Genomic DNA, 25,150 nt, shown 5'->3' with positions numbered 1-25,150 from the left:
CTTTTGTCCTCACAGACAAAGAGGCTCACAGAGGCATATAATACCAAATAAGTATGTATAGAAACAAAAAACAATCTATCAATAAAGATATCTATTCAGGTAACTGTTTTCCACTCAAAATCAAAAACCTGCTCCACACGGGATACAAACCTGCAACTTACTGAACTACTGCCAAACACACTACCATCGCACCACTAGATACCACGTAAAAATGTGTGACACACTGGCTTAAATCCCCTATACTAAAACACGTTTTTAAGCAGCGACTTACTCCCTCTCGAGAGCAGAGGCCCTACTTTAGCATCAATCCAGATGAAAAACACTCACGTCTTGCTTCAGCTACCGTCTTCAGGAGGCAAAAAGAGAGTGCCGGCGTGCGCACCTGTATATGTAGACTGAGGCTGATTGCACGCACGTAGCGGGGAGTGGTTAATTTGCTATTCTGTCTCCTAACAGCTCACCCTCTCAAAGAGGATGACCCATACTGTGGCGTGTTGACCGATATGAAATAGAACACAAAAAAGCAAAGAACAACAAAGCATATCAGTTTTAAATATAGTTTAGGATGGAGTACTTGAAGTTACATGGAGTTATTTCTTATTTAAATAATGTCATAATTTTTCCACTACAATTATGAACACACATTGAATACATAATAAAAGTCTATTTGTGTCCTGCAAACGTCCTGACAGATAAAACATTGTGCCTCGAGATGACCTAAAATTATTTAGAATAAGACAAAATAATACTGAATATCAAGATATTTTGTAGTTTTCGTTATTTTTGTAATATTTTTTGTAATAATTACATACAATCTGTCTAGTTATGCCAAGCTCTAGTACAGGTGTAGGCAACGTCGCTCCTGGAGTGCCAACGTCCTGCCTTGTGTAAGAAACTATGGTAATACGAATTGTTATCAATCTGTCAAAAACCTAGTTACTACACTTTAACTACCATAATTTAATTATCGCTTATTTATCACATTATTATAATTGCATGAGGGCGAGTAAATGAACGACTACTTGTAACGTAAGTGTTCCTGTAGCTCAGCAAATGGTCATGGTTTCCAACCCAGGGAACACGCATACTTATAAAAAATTATAGTTTGTAATGAACTGTACGTCTCTTTGGATAAAACCGTCTGCCAAATGCATAAATATATATGATAAGAAGTTGACACAAAATATACATTTGAAATATTTTATTTGGTTTTTGTAACAAATTCAAACATGAGAAACCAGACAGCAGAGTAAAGCATTAAACCTAAGTAGTACCGGTCAAGATGACTCATCGGGGTTATCAGCGTTTGTTATCAGGGGTAAAGCTGTTTAAATAAGAACTATATACAAAAAAATATAAATGTATTTATTTATTCTACTGTACCTACTTTATTTGATCTTGTCAAGAGATGAGTTGCTACAACAAATGCAGTTGACTTATATATTTTGTAATTTATGACACCTCATTTCAAGCTAAATAATAGTAAATTAAAATGACTTGTATATCCGATTTGATTAAACTAAACAATTTAAGACAGCAAAGATTTTTTACAGTGTACGTAAGCGACAGAACAGCTAAATATGCAACAAATGCATTTAACTCTGCATATAATCGAGAAAAAAACCTAAATGATTATCATTCAGATAAACTACTTAAAGCTGCAATCCTTAACCTTTATAAAAGCCATGCTTAAATTGAAATGAAAATATGTAAATGCTGATCAGTCAGAGATAATGACATTGTGATATTTCTTAGGCTTGACTGATGCCACTGCACAGTTTAAGCTACTTTTTATACCAGTGCTCTTCAACTCAAACACAGTCTTACACCAGTCACCCTTCTGATCGTTCCTGATATCAGTGATTTCAAATTTCTCATATGGGGGAATCAACACCTCTTTCTGATTAGGAAACTGGGTGTATTTTGACACATCAGCACCACGACAAGTCTTGATTTCAAAACAAGATTCCTTTCCGAAATTAGTTGTTACATTACGATCAAGAGAAGAGGACACAAATGAGCCAAAACGAATCTCTGTGTTATTGACATCTTCAAATGTAACATTGGTACCAATATAAGTTAACATGCATTCCTTTTCAGTCTTCTTTAGAGTCAGTATCGCTTGTGTCAACCAAAAATGAAGCGAATACCATTTGAATGTCTTGTTTTTGTATTCCTGTTTACCGTTCTTAACATCCTCATTGAATTTTCTGTATACAATAACATCAGTATACACAGAAATGGCAATTAAATGTTTTTCTTTCAGTTTGTGTTTTGGTCCAGAGATCTTTTTTTTACTGTTTTCCCAAACTGTTCCAAAGCCTGATATGTTAGCAGTGATTTCTTCAGGTAGATATTTCTTCACCAATTTTTCCATTTTCCCTCTACAGCCATTATACTGGTCATCAACTGAATCCGGTGCCATATTTAATGGATATCTCTGTCTTTTAATAACCAGTCTGTCATCCTATATCCAATGAGAAACATTTTAATATGCTTAGTAATAATGTAATCATGATTGTATACTAATATACAGGCTTTTAATTCAATCTTACCTGTCCTAGGACAACTTTAGTGGTGACAATGAGAATAAGAGCTGCAGTGGTCAACATCCTGATTTAGTCTGAATCCTCAGATGAACAACGAATGGAGATCAGGTATGAATATAATACAGCGAAGAAGCTGCAAATGACAACAAATACAACATTGTGTAATAAATCCAAAATCTTTGCACAATAGAAAACAGCACATCACAACTTTTTATAGTTTTAAATGTACACATGAAGATGCATTCAATATACTTTATAAAGAGCCATTTAAAAAAAAGCAAAAATATTTCTTTAACTCAAGCGTTACCTGCCCAGACAGCAGACGACTAGCGTGAATGTCTGTAAACTATTAGTTAAAATTCACAGGCATCTTTGGTGGACAAAATCATTTACAGTAACAAACCTTTTCAGATGTTCAGACTTCAGGTGATTTTGTTCCAGTATTCTTCAATTTTCAAAGTATCAAAGTTCAGTAAAGTGGATATGATGTTGAGATCTGGCAATGAGCAAGAAACTAAGAGGGTTTTATACTTTTGAAAGTAGTAGGCGGGTCAAAGGTTTCCAAGAAAATGACATCTGAATATTTATTGAGTATTTTTTTATAGTTATCATCTGTATAATGAAGGCTAGATGTCTTACAGTGGAGTCTCTAACGTCATTGCCTGGCAGACATCTATCTCAGACAACTTGTAGCATTGTGTTTTAATGGTGCAGGTACTTTTAAATGACCATAACTTGCTCAATTTAAAAATCTTATGAAAATGATCATACTACGGTATGGCCAGCAGCCATATCACCCTGTAGCCCAAGACTGGTTGCACACTGAAGCTAAATAGGGTTAAGCCTGGTTAGTACTTGGATGGGAGACCTTCTGGGAAAACCACGCTGCTGCTGGTAGAGGTGTTAGTGAGACCAACAGGGGGTGCTCACCATGTGGTTTGTGTGGGTCCTAACACCCCAGTATTGTGATAGGGACACTATACTTTCAAAAAGTACTGTCCTCCGGATGACAAGTTAAACAAAGGCAGGGGCGGACTGGCCATCTGGCACACCGGGCAGTTTCCCGGTGGCCCGACATACTTTTTGGGCCGATACATCTCATACTATCTCTGTCTGAGCGGCCCCGTTAGCGTCTTTTTTTCTAGACAGACCGGCCCACTGACATTTAAGCAGCAGCCCATTATGACATTAAGCTGGCCCAATGACTGATCAGCCCAGTCATCGTCCTTTTTTAGTAAAGTCACTATTATGAAACATTTAATTGATGACAACAAAATTAAAAATAATGATTTAATAACTTCATAACATCGAATCAATCAATCAGAGTGCAGCTGCTCAATACAACCTTTATTTAATTAAAGTTTATCAAACATATCACAAACATATTTGAAATGCAATGTTTGCACAATGTGTGTTTATATGTAAACTAAAACAAACATTTTTCTTTATAAAAGTTTGCATATCATAAAGTTTATTGAGTAGGCTTGCATGTTTTTCGGTTGGAGGGCTTTAGAAAAGGTCAAGTGATTTCCAGTAAGGGAACATAGGGACCATCTATGCTCACTGTTTTTTGCGTTGGAATTTTTAAGTAACTAACGTTTGGTGTAATGGCAGACTCCCTAATCACAGTGCCCTGACTGAACAAGGGAGCTGATTGCACCTGCACTCACTCTTATTTATATGATTGTAAAGTAAAATAAAGTTTAAGGGGTGGTTTCCCGGAAAGGGATTAGACTAGTCCTAGACTAAAATAAATGTAAGAGCTGTCCAAACTGAAAACAACTTGCAATGCCATATCTTAAAATACATCAGTGCCCTTTGTTTTGCCTCAAAATGCACACAAGTAATGTTTTCAGTAAGGCATGTTTGTTAAAACTAGTTATATTTCCTAATTAAACTAAGGCCTAGTCCTGGCTTAAGATAATCCTTGTCCGTGAAACAACCCCTAAAAGTTCACTGTGAACATCAACACCTGATCTCAATCTAACAGCTCTATTAGGATACACTCTTAGAAAGGATTTACACATCTTTGTGCATTAAGCTTTTAACACATTATGTGTCGCTTTGTGATGATTTTGTGTTAAAATATAACACAAGTTGTGTTAAAAGTAACACAAAATGTGTTGTTTCAATAATAACACAGAGATGGGTGGATTCCGGGAAAACACATTTAATGTGTTGTCCCAGAATCCACTTTAATGTGTTTTTTAACACATTCGTTCTAAGAGTGTAGATCAGTAAAAGCTGATGATCAACACTTCCTTTTAAATGCAGTTAGTTATTAAATAAACTGATCTGAAATCAGGAAGTTTGCCTGTTGAACAAACCAACAAGGAAAGGTGGCGTTGAAAAGCTCCATGATAAAAAACTTTAGGTTTGGACTGGCAAATACCGATTGCAATAGGATTTCCTTCACTCCCACACAAAACTCCACAAGAAGTTTATAAACATACAGTACAGTGTTGTCATTTGAATTGGTTCTGCACTTGCTCAAATATTACGCCCTAGTTATTTGAGTTAAGTGCTCATTGTAAATATGTATTCATTCAATTATTTTATTTAGTATATTTGTATTTTTTATTGTCGGCTGATTTTTTGTCTTAATCCATCCCTGTTTATAGACAACACACACACAAACAGAACTTCCAGATTTTTTTCCAAGCATGTATTCTGGTCTTTATACCAAAGCGGTGTTCGGTGTCTTGTTAATGTCAATTTAGTTTTAACCTAAAAAAATAATTGATTTAATGCTACCAGCAAATACACATTTTACCATCACTGCCATGAAACAGAGCTGTTTACATCACAAAAGTTTTGCTTCCACCTCCAAACTAGCAGCATGTTCCCTTTCAGTCGGTCACTACGACGTCACGTCGTGACCGACGAATTGGGAACCGCTTCGCGGGTGACCTATCTACTTCGAGAACTATCAAAAACGCCAATGAACTTGGCATGCAGGTATTTGCATAATGCCGGCGCCGCCCCGCCAGGTGCGTATATAAGGCACAGGTGCATAATACCAAATCAGCTTCATTGCTTCGAAGCCGGCAGACATCTGCTCTCGAGAAGCTGTTACTGATCTTCGTAGATCCTGTGCTGTGTGGGAAAAGATATCTCAGCTTGCTGAAGTTGGTTGGGCAAAGACACCTCAGTGGAGGCTCGCAGTGTTTTTTCCACCCTTTCTCTCTCTCTCTGTCTCTTTAATTTAGGACTTGAGTTCGAGTGAGTGCGTTTGCCTCTCCCTGTGTGTTTCACCAGCTCGCACAAAAGAGTGATTTCCCTAAAAGAGCAGCACGTTTGAGCTTTGTGTCTTTTTAAAGACAGCCACTCATTCGTGTCACGGTCGGGGTCGTCTTTTTAAAGATGGATTTCCGTCCGTGCTCCGTTTCTGGATGCGGTGTGTTTATCGCCCCCCAGGATGGCCACACGCGTTGTCTCTCGTGTCTGGGGCTCCAGCACGCAGAGGCAGCGTTGCGTGATAGTTCATGCCCCGTCTGCGAGGGCATGACTATAGCGGATTTGCGGAGACGGGTGTCGTTCCTCCGGCAACGGCCCCCGCCTTCCCAGTCTGGTGCTGCTAAGGGCGCAGCTACCAGATTGGCGAAGGATGACCTCCGTATAACGGTGCTGGGTCGGTCTGCTGGTTCGTCCAGTAGCTCCCAGCGCCCTGATCCGTTGCCAGCGGAGGTCCCGATGGAGACGAGCGGCCCGTGTTCTACGGTGTCCTCGCGCTCTGTCGAGCCTCCACCTGACGCGATTTCCACCGTAACGTCGGAGGGGGGGTTGTCAGCCTCGGACGTCGATCTGGATCCGCTCCCGCCTTCGGGCCAGGTTGCGGCTTCTGCGTTCGACCCTGAGATGGCAGCCATGCTCGCTCGGGCGGCGGAGGCGGTCGGCTTGGAGTGGACTAAACCTCCCCCACCTGAACCGTCCCGCCTCGATGATTGGTTCTTCGGGGGTGCCAGGGCTTCTCAGTCCTCGCCCCCGGTGCCTTTCTTCCCCGAGGTGCATGAAGAGCTGACGCGGTCGTGGAAAACCCCGTTTTTCGCCCGGAACCGGCCGTATCAGCCTTCACCTCTCACCTCTCTCGAGGGTGGAGATGCCAAGGGGTACACTGGTATCCCGTCAGTGGAGCGCCCGGTCGCGATGCAGTTGTGTCCGGCCGGTGTCGCTTCCTCCTGGCGGGACCAGCCTACTCTCCCCTCACGGGCCTGTAAGCAGTCTTCGGCGCTGTCCGGTGCTGCTTACAAGGCTTGTGGGGAGGCAGCCTCCGCCCTGCATGCCATGGCATTGCTGCAGGTTCATCAGGCTAAGGCTCTGAGGGATCTGCACGCGGGAGGTCACGACTCGGCGGAGTTCTCTGAACTACGTGCGGCTACAGATCTGGCGCTTCGTGCGACTAAGGTCACCGCACGCGCCGTCGGGCGTGCGATGTCTACCCTGGTAGTCCAGGAACGCCATCTCTGGCTGTGTCTGGCGGACATGAAGGACGCCGATAAAACCCGGCTCCTGAATGCTCCGGTTTCCCAGACCGGCCTGTTCGGCGAGACGGTCGAGGAGTTTGCCCAGCAAATCTCCGCGGCCAAGAAGCAGACTGAGGCCATCGCTCAGATCATGCCACGTCGGAAGCGTCCTGCGCCTGCCCCATCCACGTCGGCGCCTCAGCCTGCTCCTCGCCGAGGGCGTCCTGCGGCGGCCGCCTCCGTTCCTCCCCGGGGCTCTTCTAAGAAGCGAGGAACCGGTCGTCAGCAGCCCGCCCCGCCCGCTCAGCCCGCTGCAAAGGGTGGTAAAAGAAGATCAAAGCGGCCCTGAGACGGGCGACCTAGAGATGGAGGGGATCGCTCTTCGGGAGATGGTGAAGGCACCACTCCCCCCACCGGAGGAGGGCCGGTTGGGGAATCTTTTGTTTCATTTTTCTGTTCCGCCGACTTTTCAGTCGGCACCCACAAATCCACAAAAAGAGCGAATTCCACTTCCATCTCTAGGTCTTCAGATGAGCTCCGGAGATACGAGAGGGCTCATAACCCCCCCTCGTTCTCCGACTCATCAGAGGAGAACGAGAGCGACGCACGGGCTCATAACCCCACCGCGCTCTCAGCCGGTAGGAGACAGCTACGGGCTCATAACCCATCGTCTCCCTCCTCCTTCGCCAGAGGGTGCATCGAGTGGTGTGAGGTGTCTTCAGCAGAGCCTCCCTTACTCAACCACCCAGCAACGGACTCAGGTGAGTGTTATCACACACAACACTGCTGTCGGTGCGGCCGTTACGCACACACCGGCGATCACCTCCGTTGCGCCCGCCGCGGGTACACCGATCGTGCCTTTAGTCCCTCTCGCACGGTATCTGGGGGCGTGGGAACAGCTTCCCAGCCCGTCGCGTTGGCTTTTACGCACGATTCGTCTCGGCTATGCGATCCAATTTGCCCGGCGTCCCCCCAAATTCTCCGGCGTTCGTTTCACTACGGTGAGAGCTGCCGATGCGCACGTCCTCCGTGCGGAGATCGCTGTCTTATTGGCGAAAGACGCGATTCAGCCGGTCCCTCCAGCCGAGATGAGGTCGGGGTTTTACAGCCCTTACTTTATTGTACCCAAGAAAAGCGGCGGCTTGCGACCGATCCTGGACCTGCGTTCGCTGAACCGTGCACTTCACAGAATGCCGTTCAAAATGCTGACGCCCAAACGCATATTTCCATGCATTCGTCCAAACGATTGGTTCGCATCTATCGACCTGAAGGACGCGTACTTTCACGTATCGATTCTCCCCCGACACAGGCCGTTTCTCCGCTTTGCGTTCGAGGGGCGAGCATACCAGTACAAAGTCCTCCCATTCGGGCTCTCTCTGTCGCCCCGTGTATTCACCAAAGTAGTGGAGGGGGCTTTAAAACCCCTGAGAGAGAGAGGTGTGCGCATTCTCGCGTATCTGGACGATTGGCTAATAATAGCTCAAACACGTCAGACGCTGTGCGATCACAGAGATTTAACTTTAAAACACCTCGCTCGTTTGGGTCTTCGGGTCAACTGGGAAAAGAGCAAACTTTGCCCCGTGCAGAGAATCTCTTTTCTCGGTATGGAACTGGACTCGATCGATTTGACAGCTCGTCTAACAGAAGCGCGTGTACAGTCGATTCTGACTTGCCTGAATACATTCAAGAGCAAGAGCGCGGTCCCGCTGAAACAATTTCAGAAGCTTTTGGGGCATATGGCAGCAGCCGCAGCTGTAACTCCGCTCGGACTGCTTCATATGCGACCGCTTCAGCGTTGGCTTCACGATCGAGTCCCGAGGAGAGCGTGGTTGCACGGCATTCACCGTGTTATCATTACACCTGCGTGTCGTCGCACTTTCACTCCGTGGTCAGACCGTGCGTTTCTCCGAGCCGGTGTGCCTCTGAGACAGGTCTCCAGGCACGCGATAGTATGCACAGATGCGTCAGACACGGGGTGGGGGGCCACGTACGATGGGCTTGCGGCTTCGGGGGTCTGGACGACACCCCAGCTGCATTGGCACATAAACTGCCGGGAAATGTGGGCTGTATATCTTGCGCTCGTCCGTTTCAGCAACGAGTTACGGGGCAAAGATGTATTAGTTCGTACAGACAACACTGCGACCGTGGCGTACATCAATCGTCAAGGCGGTTTACGCTCGCGTCACCTGTCGCATCTCGCCCGTCACCTCCTCACTTGGAGTCAGAAGAATTTGAGGTCTCTTCGTGCCGTTTACATCCCGGGCACGCTCAATGTAGAGGCGGATGCGCTCTCTCGGGCTGCGCGTCCCGGCGAATGGCGACTCCACCCCATTGCGGTTCAGCAAATTTGGAGACGTTTCGGCAAAGCGCAGATAGATCTGTTTGCTTCCCCAGAGACGACCCATTGTCGCCTGTTCTATTCACTAGCCGACGACTCGCTCGGCGTGGATGCATTGGCACACAGCTGGCCGCGAAACATGCGCAAATACGCGTTCCCTCCGGTGAACCTCATTGCGCAAACCTTATGCAAAATCCGGGAGGACGAGGAGAGCGTGCTGTTGGTGGCACCGTATTGGACAACCAGGAGCTGGTTTCCAGAACTCTCTCTCCTCGCGACAGCCCCTCCGTGGAAGATTCCCCTGAGGAAGGACCTTCTTTCTCAACAAGAGGGCACATTATGGCACCCGCGCCCCGACCTGTGGAACCTCCATGTGTGGTCTCTGGACGGGGCACGGAGGATATGAGTGATTTACCGCAAGAGGTATCTAACACTATTGCTGCTGCGCGAGCGCCGTCTACGAGACAGGCTTACGCGCTTAAATGGAACCTGTTTGTCGACTGGTGTTCTTCCCGAAGTGAAAACCCCCGAGAATGCCCGATTAGTGTTGTGCTTTTATATCTCCAGCGTCGCTTGGAGAATATGCTGTCACCATCCACTATTAAAGTCGATATCGCTGCGATATCAGCTCACCATTCACCCGTAAACGGTAGAACAGTGGGTCAGCACGACCTAGTCATTAGATTTCTCAGAGGCGCTCGAAGACTGAATCCTTCGCGTCCCCCCTCTATTCCTCCTTGGGACCTGTCCTTGGTGCTAATATCACTCCAGGAAGCCCCATTCGAGCCTCTGCATAGTGTGAGTGTTAAGTTTCTTACAATCAAATCTTTAACTCTCTTTGCTTTGGGTTCTGTTATGAGTATTGGGTATATTCTTGCATGTTCGGTCGATGAATCGTGCCTTCTGTTCGGGCCGGCTGAATCCAGCTTAACACTTACACCCCGCCCCGGCTTTGTGCCCAAAGTTCCCACCACTCCTTTTAGAGATCAAGTGGTGAATCTCCAAGCACTGCCTTTGGAGGAGGCAGAACCAGCCATGGCTTTGTTATGTCCTGTTCGTGCACTACGTGTGTATATAGACAGGATGCAAAGTTTTAGGACCTCAGATCAGCTCTTTGTGTGTTACGGTGGTCAGCAGAAAGGAAAAGCTGTCACCAAGCAGAGGATGTCCCATTGGATTGTGGATACTATAGCCCTTGCATATCAAAAGCAGAATGTGCCCTGTCCATTTAATTTACGTGCCCACTCTACTCGCAGTGTGGCATCATCTTGGGCACTGGCTCGCGGTTCCTCGCTAACAGATATTTGTAGAGCTGCAGGCTGGGCGACACCTAATACGTTCACATGATTCTATAGTGTTCGTGTCGAACCGGTTTCCACTCGGGTTCTTTCTACTAACTAGTTAAGAATGCCGAGGGTCGGCTCGTGTGTCGGCTTGGAGCCTCTATTTTGGTGCTGCACATTTGCACCATTATGGAAGGCCATCGGGGCAAAAACGTCTAAAAAACTGTTTTTGCCTCTCCTCCACCGCCCTGATAGCTGGTGTTGCGGAGCATCCGCTGTCAACCTATCACTGATGAATTCTCTGTAAACCTGTGTAGGCTAGGCGTCCACATTTGTCCCCTACGTGGGGTTCATTTGTGTGTATAGTCCGTGGGGTTCTAATCCTCCACGTTTTTCCTTTGCAGAGCCTGCTCTGCATCTCTCAACATACCATGTATTGTTCAGAGACTTTATTTGAGCAACCTGTCGGTTGTTTCATATATTTTTATGTCATCCATTTAACCTTCTTAGGGGATGGCTTTCCGCAGTGTTCTAGCTCCGCTCAGTTTAGACGCTTCTCCCAGTTCGCTGCTTCACTATCGTGGGTTAAGGAACAGGTAGTGACCGGCCTTCTGCATTTCGCCTTAGGTTCCGCCCCTTATGTGGAGGGCGGAGGGCTTTTGCAGGCACTGGAAGGGTTCAGCTGCAGTGGCGTTTTGGTAGGGATTCCCAATTCGTCGGTCACGACGTGACGTCGTAGTGACCGACTGAAAGGGAACGTCTCGGTTACGTATGTAACCCTCGTTCCCTGAAGGAAGGGAACGGAGACGTCACGTCCCGTCGCCACAGTTTGCTGTTCCATTGCTGTTCAGGCCGGGCACTGTTGCTCGGCTTCTCAGCAATAATATAGCTGATTTGGTATTATGCACCTGTGCCTTATATACGCACCTGGCGGGGCGGCGCCGGCATTATGCAAATACCTGCATGCCAAGTTCATTGGCGTTTTTGATAGTTCTCGAAGTAGATAGGTCACCCGCGAAGCGGTTCCCAATTCGTCGGTCACGACGTGACGTCTCCGTTCCCTTCCTTCAGGGAACGAGGGTTACATACGTAACCGAGACGTTCAGCATTATACTGTAGACTGAAAAATAAAAAGGTTTTTTATTATACAGAAGATGCAAAAAAGTAATATATTACTTTCTTAATAAATAAAGAAATTAAGTTAAAAAAAATCAACATTTTACGGATCTTTTTTATAAATGACACATAAAGGCACATTTCATCAGATCTGGACTTAGCTTATTTCAGTATCATTTTACTCCACTGCAGTTACATAAGAACAAAAAAAACTCTTAAATTCGATCAGTTAATAAAGATCTGTGAGATTAAACATTACTGGCTGGTATGTTTGGATCAGATTAGGGTTGGTCAGTGGTCTTCTATTCAATTCAATTCAATTCAATTTTATTTATATAGCGCTTTTCACAATACTCAATTGTTTCAAAGCAGCTTTACATTAATAGAAGCAGTAAAAGCACAGAAAAACGACAGATAGCATAACATAATACACAATAGCATAAGCAGTCCAATTTGCTGCGACTATGACGCGACATTATGAGCGAGCATATTACTAATGTAACGTCGAGAAGAAGAAGCTAAGTTAAGCCCAAGCAGGCTACCTCCCCGGGGTAAAAAACCCCCTAGGAGAAAAAAAACAAAAACCCCGGGTTGTTTAGCCGAGGAAATAAAAATAAAAGTCCTAGGAGGGAAAAACCCTTGGGAGATATACATGTATATACACACATATTAACGGATAAGGAGCTTAAGCGGAGATTAAGCAGAGATTAAGCGGATATTAAGCGGGTCCTGCCGGTGGTCGTTGGTCAGGCATCAGCTGGGCATCACATTGAAGGACGACCAGTAGATCAGAGGTGTGCCGACTTCCACATCCACCGGAACTGGGTCTGTTTGTCCCATTGTCCTCAGGGTCAATGGGACCCAGGGACGAGACAGGGAGAGAAAAACAAAATCATATTAGCGTAGGGGCCGTTCACATGTAATGCAAGTGTCACACAGTGATGTGGTTGAATCAGCTTAGTTTCAGACAGACTAACTATTGCGGCATAATTATATTATCCACAGTTGAGGATTTTGCAAATTGGGGGCCCACTGCGATGGTATATATGGTAACTAAGGGTCACCTTCTGATTTTTAAGAGAAAATGAAACCTGTCGACCCGTTTGACTAAGGCCTGTAACCCCACTGTCGTCGTTAATGCAGGTTCAGTGGCAAACGGGTCTATATTACATACTATTTACAAGATCACGAAAAAACGCCAACATCGCAACCTGACCATACGTGTCAACCCGTTTGACTAAGGCTGGAGGCCCCACTGTCGTCGTTAATACAGGTTCAGTGGCAAACGGGTCTGTATGGCATACTATTCACAAGAACACGAAAGTTCCAAAATCGCAATCCGACTATAGGTTAAGATAAGATTTTTATTTATTTATTTGGTTGATCTGTGTTATGACCGCGAGTGCTTTGTTCCGTACAGATAACTATTTCGAGTTAAGTACTTTTACTAGACAAATTATACGAATGCTTTGTTGAAGAGAAAAGTTTTAAGTCTAGATTTAAAATTATCGACTGTGTCTGATTCTCGGACATCGGTTGGTAAATCATTCCAGAGCTTAGGGGCTAAGTAGGAAAATGACCTTCCACTTTTAGACACTTTTGATAGTCTGGGGATAATCTGTCTTCTAGGAGACAGATTGGATATTGCATGTTTGGTCTTATCACCATAAGTGTGGTTACTTCATGATAAATCAGCAATCGCTGAAGATCAGCACTTTTCAATGTTAAATGAAATTAACTGATCTGAATTTGGTGCATGGATTAATTTCCAGCTTTATCTTCCTGGTCGGAGACCCTTGACTCTGTATTTAAAGCAGAAGATGACTTCACTGTGCTTCACACATCGCTGGACTGAACAGTGACTATAATAATATATACTAAAAAATAATAAAGTAAAATAATATACTACTAGTGACATCAAAACATCTATGCATTGGTTATAGAGTTAATTTGATCAATACCACATTTTCCACATGACCACATGACCTTGTTCTTCTAATAGAAAAATTTAGTTTTCAATTTTTAACTAAGCTTTTATAATTCGTTATAGTAAAGTATAAGAAGCAAAGTTTGTGTTTTGATGTCACTGATAGTATATTATTTTACTCACTCTTTTTTTCAGTGGGTAGCCGTCAAACCCAATATCTTCCTTATCAAAAACCCACCACATGCTGTATGTGTTTGTTTGTCATGAATGTAGATCATGTATGGGCGGCTGTGTGGAATGGACTCCTTACCGTTATTTCCTCCTATTTTAAGACTTTTTAAACTATTTAACCGGTTATGAGAAACTGTTATTAGTGTAGTCTGATGGGGTGCAGGAGTGCAGCAGTAGCAGTGTAGTTATGAACCAAAAGATGCTCATTGTAGTCACTGTTCAGTCCAGCGATGTGTGAAGCACAGTGAAGTCGTCTTCTGCTTTAAATACAGAGTCAAGGGTCTCTGACCAGGAAGATAAAGCTGAAAATTAATCCATACATCAAATTCAGATCAGTTAATTTAATTTAACATTGAAAAGTGCTGATCTTCAGCGTTTGCTGATTTATCATGAAGTAACCACACTTATGGTGATAAGACCAAACATGCATGCTTATTTCAGCGATATCCAATCTGTCTCCTGGAAGACCACTGACCAACCCTAATCTGATCCAAACATATCTGCCAGTAATGTTTAATCTGACAGATCTTTATTAACTGATCGAATTTAAGAGTTTTTTCTGTTCTTATGTAACTGCAGTGGAGTAAAATGATAATGAAATAAGATAAGTCAAGATCTGATGAGATGTGCCAGTATGTGTCATTTATAAAAGAGATCCATAAAATGTTGATTTTTTTAAACTTAATTTCTTTATTTATTAAGAAAGTAATATTTTACTTTTTTGCATCTTCTGTATAATAAAAAAAAACTTTTTATTTTTCAGTCTATAATGCTGAACATGCTGCTAGTTTGGAGGTGGAAGCAAAAGTTTTGTGATGTAAACAGCTCTGTTTAATGGCAATGATGGTAAAATGTGTATTTGCTGGTAGCATTAAATCAATAACTTTTTTTAGGTTAAAACTATATCAATTAAAATTGTACAGATATCCTTTGTTAGACAAAAAAAAAACATTTATAGTAACAAACCTTTTCAGATGTAAAGACTTTAGAGTGAATTTGGTTCCTGTAAGAAGTTTCAATGAGTTAGTATCACCTCCATCTTAAATCTCTTTTCTTGGATTACAGCTAACACACAGATTGTAATCCATATCATCCAATTATCATAATTCCTCCCGCTTCTGACATTCCTGTAAGTAGTTTATGTTTTCATATTTAAAACCTTTACTACCGACTAAACCATGATTCAAACACGAGTTTTTGCAGTGCAGAGTAGCCCTTGTTTGTCGTTTCTACAAACACAAATGCAGACATGATTTTAATGTTTTAGTATTCTTAATTTACCAATCTGTTACGTTCTTTATACAAAATAGCATTGTTTTTTAGCAATGTAATAGGTGCTCTTATTCAATTTTATTTCTGTAGAGCTTTTCGCAATTGTTCATCGTACCAAAGCAGCTTCACATAAGAACGGAGGGTTACGCAGGTAACCCAGGTTCTGTGAATGAAGGTCAACACGCCACAGTATGGGTCATCCTCTTTGAGAGGGTGAGCTGTTAGGAGACAGAATAGCAAATTAACCACTCCCCGCTACGTGCGTGCAATCAGCCTCAGTCTACATATACAGGTGCGCGCACGCCGGCACTTTCTCTTTTTGCCATCAAGCATCATGCCACTCCCCGAGTGACCACGCAGTGTGGCGTGTTGACCTTCATTCACAGAACCTGGGTTACCTGCGTAAACCCTCCGTTCTATTTCATATCGGTCAACACGCCACAGTATGGGTCAACAGTGTACCAAATAAAGTCACGAGGGGGAAGTAGCGGGGAACCATTCAGTAGAAAAATGACAAAAGACAGATATTCACTTCACACAGGTCTTTATTGAAAACCAGATCAAACAAATCACCAGGTGTCGAACACCTTGTAGAAACTGAAAGTAAAAAGGCCACAGACAAAATCACAGTTGGCTCCCAGTCTGTAGGACAGAGGCAGCTACAGCAGAGGCCACATTGAGGCGGTAAAACCGTGCAAATGTCAGTGAAGACCTCCAGCCAGCTGCAGTACAGATGTCTTCCAAGGAAGCCCCCTTAAACAAGGCCCAAGAGGCCGCCATCCCCCGGGTGGAGTGAGCCACAACCCCTGTAGGTAGGGCCAGCCCCTTCTTACTATAGGCCAATTCAATAGTCTTCACCACCCAGCGAGCCAGGCGCTGTTTAGAGACTGCCTGACCACGGTTTGACCCCCCATAACACAAAAACAGCTGATCTGTTTGTCTGACAGCCACAGTGCGATCGACATAGGCCCGCAGTGCCCGGACAGGGCAAACAAGGTGCAACTTAGCAGTATCAGGAGAGTCATGGGGAGGAGGGTGAAAGGGATCCAGAATCAAAGGCCTTGAAACAAAAGATCGTGGGAGAACCTTGGGCAAAAAAGCCGGGTTTGGCAAGAGGGAGATGGGAGAACCGCTTTCCCCAAGCCGCAGACATGCAGGATGGACTGATAAGGCATGCAGTTCACTGACCCGTCTAGCCGATGTGATGGCTAGGAGGAACACTGTCTTAAGTGTAAGGAACTCCAAATCCACCACAGACAATGGTTCAAAGGGAGGCTGTGACACCGCTTCCAATACTACCTGTAGATCCCAGGAAGGGACCATACAGGAACGTGATGGACATAGCCTCCGTGCTCCTCTGAGGAACTGGCTAACAAGAGGCTGCGAGCCCACTGACAACCCATTCAAAGCATCATGGCCATTTGATATGGCTGCCACATATCCCCTTAAGGTAGATTCCTTCAGACCATCTTCTAAAAGAGACTGAAGAAAAGACAAGATAACAGGCACGCCACACGAGACTGGGTCCACACCACTGGGATGACACCGGCGATCAAACCTCTCCCACCTACCAGCAAAGAGGGCCCTGGTGGAGGGTGCCCTTGCTGCCTGCAAGGTGGTTAAGACATTCTTGTCCAGACTGCCTGGCTGACTCCGTGTAATGGCCAAACATGCAGTCTGAGTAGGCCTGGGTTCGGGTGGCAGAGCTGTCCGCGACCCTGTGTTAACATATCCCGCCTGAGGGGAAGACACCACTGAGATCCCGCAAGCAGAGCCACCAGATCTGGCATCCATGACCGATTTGGCCAGTCTGGCGCCACAAGCAGCACCCTGGCTTGCAACCTCCTTATCTTGGCCAGCACTGCTGGGAGTAACGGAAACGGAGGGAAGGCATAGAGAAGGACTCGAGGCCACTCGTTCGCTAGGGCATCTATCCCCAACGTCCCTTTGGGACCTGTCATGGAGTACCAGAGAGGGCAGTGCGTCGTTTCCTGAGACGCAAACAGGTCTACTGATGCATGTCCATACCTGGCCCAGATCTCCTGCACAATGTCTGGGTGCAGCCGCCATTCTCCTGGCCTCGGCCCCCCCCTGGACAGAAGGTCTGCTGCCACATTGTCCTCTCCTGGCAGATAGACTGCCCGCAAGGACAGGTTGTGCGCATGAGCCCACCGAAGGAGTTTGTAAGCCCTCCGATGGAGGGACACCGAATGTATCCCCCCCTGGTGGTTGATGTACGACACCACCGTCGAACTGTCTGTCGAACCAGGACATCCCTTGCCTGCAGACTTGGTCGGAAATGCACCAAGGCTCGACGCACAGCCTCGAGCTCCAGCAGATTTACGTGAGCCCCCTGCCACATAGGTTCCCACAGACCTTGGACTGGGCAGCCCCGCCACATGGCTCCCCAGCCCAGACTGGAGGCGTCCGTAGTCACGGTTTCTCTTGAACTCCGCTGGCCCAGAGGTACACCCTCCTGTAGGTCTAGGGCAGCCAGCCACCAGTGTATACCTGGAACACAACCATCTGCAGAACACTAGGGGCTCACCTTGTTCCTCGAGAACCACTGTTCTAGCGGCCTCATATGAAGCAAGCCTAGTGGCACAACCTGAGCTGCTGCTGCCATTAGGCCAAGCAGCCTCCGACCAGACTTCACAGATGTTTGCCCTTAGAAGTTGGGACAAGCTCTTCCTCAACACAAGCTGCCTCCGAGGGGACAACCAGGCTCTCATTGTGGTGGAATTTAGCACCAGACCCAGGTACTCTACTGTGGTGCAGGGAACCAGCACACTCTTTTCCCTGTTTAACGCCAAGCCTAGCTTGAGGAGGTGTGCTAACACCACCCCTGTGTCGATCTCTGCCTGCTCCCTGGTTGGGGCACAAATCAACCAGTCGTCCAGATAGTTTAGCACACGAAGTCCCTGGCACCGGAGCGGGATGAGAGCCGCATCCATGCATTTGGTGAAGGTGCGAGGCGCCAGAGACAGACCAAAAGGGAGAACATTGTACTGGTATGCTGCCCCTTGAAAGAAAAACTGGAGGTACTTTCTGTGATGTCTGTGGATTGGGATGTGGAAGTAAGCATCCCGTAGGTCCACTGTTGTGAACCAATCTCCGTGCTGAACAAAAGTGAGGACTGTAGACAGACGCAGCATCCTGAAGGGGATTGAACCTCCTCAGATTGTTGTTGATTGAACCTCCTCAGATTGAGAATGGGGCGCAAGCCCCCATCCTTCTTTGGAATGAGGAAATAAGTGGAGTAATACCCCTGCCTTATCTTGTCTGAAGGCAGAAGTGTTACCGCCCCTTTTTCCAAGAGAACAGAAAGTTCCTTTGACAGGGAATCGTGCTCGGCGTTGCCCTTCAAGACAGTAGGGACAACCTTGTGAAAACATGGGGGTCTGGTTTTGAACTGCAGCCTGTACCCCGACTTCAGGGTGCTGAGCACCCAAGGGCAAGGAGTACACTGGCGCCGATGGGCAAGGTGTTGGGGTGTGAAATGTGATGTCGGAGGTTGGCAACCGTCAGCGACGCGATGCCCATCCAGGTGGCCGAACACTGCAGGCCGGCCACCCCTTTGTTGGCGAAAGGGACGATAGGCAGTGTGGCTTGGGCCTGCTGTGTCAGTCTGAGCTGGTGCACGACGTGGACCATTCCAGGCCTGAGGAGCCGAATGAAACCAGGTGCTCGCTGACCCAGAGCGCCGTGCTCTGCCTGCCAAATGTACTGAGCGAGTCAGCTCCCTCGCTCTCCTTGACTGTTCCAGAGCCCCTTCTGAAGGTGGCCCAAAGACCTCACCTGGCACTACCCGAGCCGCAACCACTGCCATGCAGTCCTGGTCTGTTATATTGGCCTGAGAGAGCCAGACCTGACGTCGTGTCTGGACCATCGAAGCCATGGACTGACCCAAAGCCTGAGCATGAGCACTGGTTCCTCGAAGCAGTATGTCCATAACTCGCAACATCTCTGTAATCTCACCCCCTGGGGCAGAGGATGCCATATCTTGCAGCAGCCCCTCCAAATACACCAGCAGAAGGGAGTTGGTGCATGACAGCCTGCAAGCCAATGCTGAGGCCTGATAAGCCTTCCGCAGTTGGGAATCAACAGCCCTGCAGCGCTTGTTTGAATGAACTGCATCCTTGCCAGCCTTAGCTGTTGCTCCTACCAGCATCGCAAAGGTAGGCCCCACCACTGGAGCCGCAGCCAGCCCCCAGGTTGCAGCCCCAGCCAAGGAAGCCAGCTGTGTTCTTGGCAGTGGGCTTGAGCTCGGGGCTTTCCAGGAAGAGTGCAGCTCCGCCATAAAATCAGGCAGGATTGGAAGCCCTTCAGACTTGCGTCGATGCGGACCTCTGTCAAAGACAGAAGCCCCCGTGGCGGAGGTCAGAGGTGGCAACTTAGCACGATCTGCATTTCTCACAATCACAGCTCTGTCTGACGGATCTAAAGGAGCTGGCTCAGAGTTCTGTGAGGTAACGTCACTAACCTCAGACTCAGAGTGATCACCAGGGTCATCAGAGACCTCATGGTCTGGAGTAAGGCTGTCATGGGAAACTAAGACACCTGAGGCTGTCAATGACAGCTCATCAGGGCTGAGACGCCGGCGCCTAGCCACCGGCTCGCTCCAACCTGCTGGCCCCCGAGCTCGCTCTCGGTCCTCCAGGAGGCCATGCAGGGCCGGCGCCACGAGGGGGCGTGAGGGGGCGTCGCCCCCTCACCGGCACTATCTCGCCCCCTCAGACCACCATTAATGTTGAATGGGATTTTATTTTAATGATAATATTTTATTTAAAAATCACATTTGCCTTGTGTATTGTCTTCCTAAAGTGAATTTTATAGTCTAATTATTTAACAAAACCAAAAAAATCAAGTGTGCATGTATTCTACCGTGACATTAATAAACACACGCCCACTCCATGGCTTGTTACACTTCAAGCGGCGCCACTAGAACTGTGAGGTGATGACGTCAAAGCGCCGCGAGAGCGAGACGAAATTACACTTTGCATGATTTCTCGAATCGTTCTCGCGGTACTTTGACGTCATCCGGCTGTCGTTTCTTGCAGCGCCGCATGGAGTTGAACAAGCCTTCTGTGTTGACGGCTTGACGCACGTCGACAATGAGCTCAGCGTCTCAGCGGGAAATCAAGATGTCGAAGTGCGAAAGCATATCAAAAGTTACAGAAAGGAGTGGGAGAGTGACCCGGGCCTGCCCTGTAGCAATGGACATATGTAAAATAGCACTGCAAATTCTGCAAACCGGACTCCGGATTATCACACATCAATGCCGTGGCATGGATTATTATCGGAGCATTTCAGGTGCACAGAACCAAATGTTCGGCTGTCATGTCAATTCTGGCACCATGAACTTCAGCAAGACTGTACATAGTTTTGAAAAGTTCAGATGTTTATGTTCTTCAGCATCCTTGCAAGTTAAAGTACAACCAACCTATTATTGTTCTGCATTTAACGTTAAAGGTAAGCATACGATCTCTCTCTCACACACACCTGTTTATCAGAAGTAAAATACGTGTATTATTATTAATATTAATAGATAAAAAACAGACATTGAATTTATAGTTAACAAATAGGTATTTGAATTAGCCTATCCTAAAGCATAGCTAAATGTGTAAACGAGTTATTGTCATTTTGCTATTGTGGTTCTCTATCTGCTGGTGTTTAATCTCTAGCTTATGGTGCATTACTTGTGGCAGTTAAAATAACTACGTTAAATGATCAAATTGAACCAAAATTTTGATAAAATGTTGCGTTTGGACCGTTTTTGCGCTAGAAACCATTTGCAAACACTGTCCCCCACCATTACGTAAAAATTATTTGCACTATGGAAAGCAAACACGAAGTACGAACATTTCATAATTTCAGGGTATTATATTGCATTAACTAATTTCACAATGGACAGTCGAAATGGATTAAAAAGAAACTACCTCTGGGTCTGAACTTCAAATGAGCAGTGTTGTGCTGTTAAGTAACGTTAGGTATGCTTTTTTGTTGTTGTATATAGTAAAAGTGTTTAGATCATGTACGTTGCTCACTATAGCTGTAGTTTTTGTGGTTGTATTACAGAGATGTTTGTTTATAACACGTTAAAGCTTAAGGGACGTACCATATGTATTTTCTAGCTTGGGGAATTAAATGCATTTTGTGTGATCGCCCCCTCTGGTATTTAAGATGCCCCCTCATCAGCGCTCGGCTGGCGCCGGCACTGAGGCCATGCAATGCACCTTGTACTTCCTCCAATTGACGCCGCAAACTCTGCACATCTTGTTCCACATGTTTGCGTTTGTGGGTGCGCTTTAACCCAGCAGCCTTCTGCACAGGGACTTCACCTTCGGCTTGCATCCCCTGGCCACTGGGGGGAATGCTCTCTTCCTCCGACATGTCACCAGCTCAGAGCTTGTGCGTGTTTTTAGGAGGGTTTCACTTAGATAGCTTTTGTCCTCGCAGACAAAGAGGCTCACAGAAGCCTATAACTACTCAATAAGTATGTATAAAATCAAAAAACAATCTATCAATAAAGATATTTATTCAGGTAGCTTTTGTCCTCACGGACAAAGAGGCTCCAAAACGCATATAACTTCCAAATATGTATCAAAACAAAACAACTATCAATAAAAAATATTTTTCAGGTAGCTTTTGTCCTCACAGACAAAGAGGCTCACAGAGGCATATAATACCAAATAAGTATGTATAGAAACAAAAAACAATCTATCAATAAAGATATCTATTCAGGTAACTGTTTTCCACTCAAAATCAAAAACCTGCTCCACACGGGATACAAACCTGCAACTTACTGAACTACAGCCAAAAGCACTACAGTCGCGCCACGTGAAAACATGTGACACACTGGCTTAAATCCCCTATACTAAAACACGTTTTTAAGCAGCGACTTACTCCCTCTCAAGAGCAGAGGCCCTACTTTAGCAACAATCCAGATGAAAAACACTCACGTCTTGCTTCAGCTACCGTCTTCAGGAGGCAAAAAGAGAGTGCCGGCGTGCGCACCTGTATATGTAGACTGAGGCTGATTGCACGCACGTAGCGGGGAGTGGTTAATTTGCTATTCTGTCTCCTAACAGCTCACCCTCTCAAAGAGGATGACCCATACTGTGGCGTGTTGACCGATATGAAATAGAACACAAAAAAGCAAAGAACAACAAAGCATATCAGTTTTAAATATAGTTTAGGATGGAGTACTTGAAGTTACATGGAGTTATTTCTTATTTAAATAATGTCATAATTTTTCCACTACAATTATGAACACACATTGAATACATAATAAAAGTCTATTTGTGTCCTGCAAACGTCCTGACAGATAAAACATTGTGCCTCGAGATGACCTAAAATTATTTAGAATAAGACAAAATAATACTGAATATCAAGATATTTTGTAGTTTTCGTTATTTTTGTAATATTTTTTGTAATAATTACATACAATCTGTCTAGTTATGCCAAGCTCTAGTACAGGTGTAGGCAACGTCGCTCCTGGAGTGCCAACGTCCTGCCTTGTGTAAGAAACTATGGTAATACGAATTGTTATCAATCTGTCAAAAACCTAGTTACTACACTTTAACTACCATAATTTAATTATCGCTTATTTATCACATTATTATAATTGCATGAGGGCGAGTAAATGAACGACTACTTGTAACGTAAGTGTTCCTGTAGCTCAGCAAAAGGTCATGGTTTCCAACCCAGGGAACACGCATACTTATAAAAAATTATAGTTTGTAATGAACTGTAAGTCTCTTTGGATAAAACCGTCTGCCAAATGCATAAATATATATGATAAGAAGTTGACACAAAATATACATTTGAAATATTTTATTTGGTTTTTGTAACAAATTCAAACATGAGAAACCAGACAGCAGAGTAAAGCATTAAACCTAAGTAGTACCGGTCAAGATGACTCATCGGGGTTATCAGCGTTTGTTATCAGGGGTAAAGCTGTTTAAATAAGAACTATATACAAAAAAAATATGAATGTATTTATTTATTCTACTGTATCTACTTTATTTTATCTTGTCAAGAGATGAGTTGCTACAACAAATGAAGTTGACTTATTTCAACTATATTTTGTAATTTATGACAACTCATTTCAAGGTAAATAATAGTAAATTAAAATGACTTGTATATCCGATTTGATTAAACTAAACAATTTAAGACAGCAAAGATTTTTTACAGTGTATGTAAGCGACAGAACAGCTAAATATGCAACAAATGCATTTAATGATTATCATTCAGATAAACTACTTAAAGCTGCAATCCTTAACCTTTATAAAAGCCATGCTTAAATTGAAATGAAAATATGTAAATGCTGATCAGTCAGAGATAATGACATTGTGATATTTCTTAGGCTTGACTGATGCCACTGCACAGTTTAAGCTACTTTTTATACCAGTGCTCTTCAACTCAAACACAGTCTTACACCAGTCACCCTTCTGATCGTTCCTGATATTAGTGATTTCAAATTTCTCATATGGGGGAATCAACACCTTTTTCTGATTAGGAAACTGGGAGTATTTTGACACATCAGCACCGTAACAAGTCTTGATTTTAAAACAAGATTCATTTCCAAAATTAGTTGTTACTTTACGATCAAGAGAGGAGGACGTAAATGAGCCAAAACGAATCTCTGTGTTATTGACATCTTCAAATGTAACATTGGTACCAATATAAGTTAACATGCATTCCTTTTCAGTCTTCTTTAGAGTCTGTATTGCTTTTGTCAACCAAAAGTGAAGCGAATACCATTGGAATGTCTTGTTTTTGTATTCGTGTTTACCGGTCCTAACATCCTCATTGAATTTTCTATATACAATAACATCAGTATACACAGAAATGGCAATTAAATGTTTTTCTTTCAGTTTGTGTTTTGGTCCAGAGATCTTTTTTTTACTGTTTTCCCAAACTGTTCCAAAGCCTGATATGTTAGCAGTGATTTCTTCAGGTAGATATTTCTTCACCAATTTTTCCATTTTCCCTCTACAGCCATTATACTGGTCATCAACTGAATCCGGTGCCATATTTAATGGATATCTCTGTCTTTTAATACCCAGTCGGTCATCCTATATCCAATGAGAAACATTTTAATATGCTTAGTAATAATGTAATCATGATTGTATACTAATATACAGGCTTTTAATTCAATCTTACCTGTCCTAGGACAACTTTAGTGGTGACAATGAGAATAAGAGCTGCAGTGGTCAACATCCTGATTTAGTCTGAATCCTCAGATGAACAACGAATGGAGATCAGGTATGAATATAATACAGCGAAGAAGCTGCAAATGACAACAAATACAACATTGTGTAATAAATCCAAAATCTTTGCACAATAGAAAACAGCACATCACAACTTTTTATAGTTTTAAATGTACACATGAAGATGCATTCAATATACTTTATAAAGAGCCATTTAAAAAAAAGCAAAAATATTTCTTTAACTCAAGCGTTACCTGCCCAGACAGCAGACGACTAGCGTGAATGTCTGTAAACTATTAGTTAAAATTCACAGGCATCTTTGGTGGACAAAATCATTTACAGTAACAAACCTTTTCAGATGTTCAGACTTCAGGTGATTTTGTTCCAGTATTCTTCAATTTTCAAAGTATCAAAGTTCAGTGAAGTGGATATGATGTTGAGATCTGGCAATGAGCAAGAAACTAAGAGGGTTTTATACTTTTGAAAGTAGTAGGCGGGTCAAAGGTTTCCAAGAAAATGACATCTGAATATTTATTGAGTATTTTTTTATAGTTATCATCTGTATAATGAAGGCTAGATGTCTTACAGTGGAGTCTCTAACGTCATTGCCTGGCAGACATCTATCTCAGACAACTTGTAGCATTGTGTTTTAATGGTGCAGGTACTTTTAAATGACCATAACTTGCTCAATTTAAAAATCTTATGAAAATGATCATACAATGGTATGGCCAGCAGCCATATCACCCTGTAGCCCAA

At 44.4% G+C, this 25,150-nt stretch overlaps 2 protein-coding genes across 2 annotated transcripts; both read right to left on the bottom strand.

The window, feature by feature from the left end:
- Positions 1-1,273: 1,273 nt before the first annotated feature.
- Positions 1,274-2,452, bottom strand: LOC141350905 (NAD(P)(+)--arginine ADP-ribosyltransferase 1-like). Its single transcript, XM_073856747.1, has one exon. The coding sequence runs from the start codon at positions 2,423-2,425 to the stop codon at positions 1,721-1,723; it is 705 nt and encodes a 234-aa protein (XP_073712848.1). The 5' UTR covers positions 2,426-2,452; the 3' UTR covers positions 1,274-1,720.
- Positions 2,453-23,124: 20,672 nt separating this feature from the next.
- Positions 23,125-24,220, bottom strand: LOC141350904 (NAD(P)(+)--arginine ADP-ribosyltransferase 1-like). The gene has a single exon (XM_073856746.1). It carries the CDS (start codon positions 24,215-24,217, stop codon positions 23,513-23,515), a length of 705 nt encoding a protein of 234 aa, XP_073712847.1. The 5' UTR covers positions 24,218-24,220; the 3' UTR covers positions 23,125-23,512.
- Between the last annotated feature and the right edge of the window lie 930 nt (positions 24,221-25,150).

Source organism: Misgurnus anguillicaudatus, chromosome 19, assembly GCF_027580225.2.
Source record: "Misgurnus anguillicaudatus chromosome 19, ASM2758022v2, whole genome shotgun sequence".
Taxonomy (NCBI): domain Eukaryota; kingdom Metazoa; phylum Chordata; class Actinopteri; order Cypriniformes; family Cobitidae; genus Misgurnus; species Misgurnus anguillicaudatus.
This window is presented reverse-complemented; position numbering and strand designations above follow the sequence as displayed.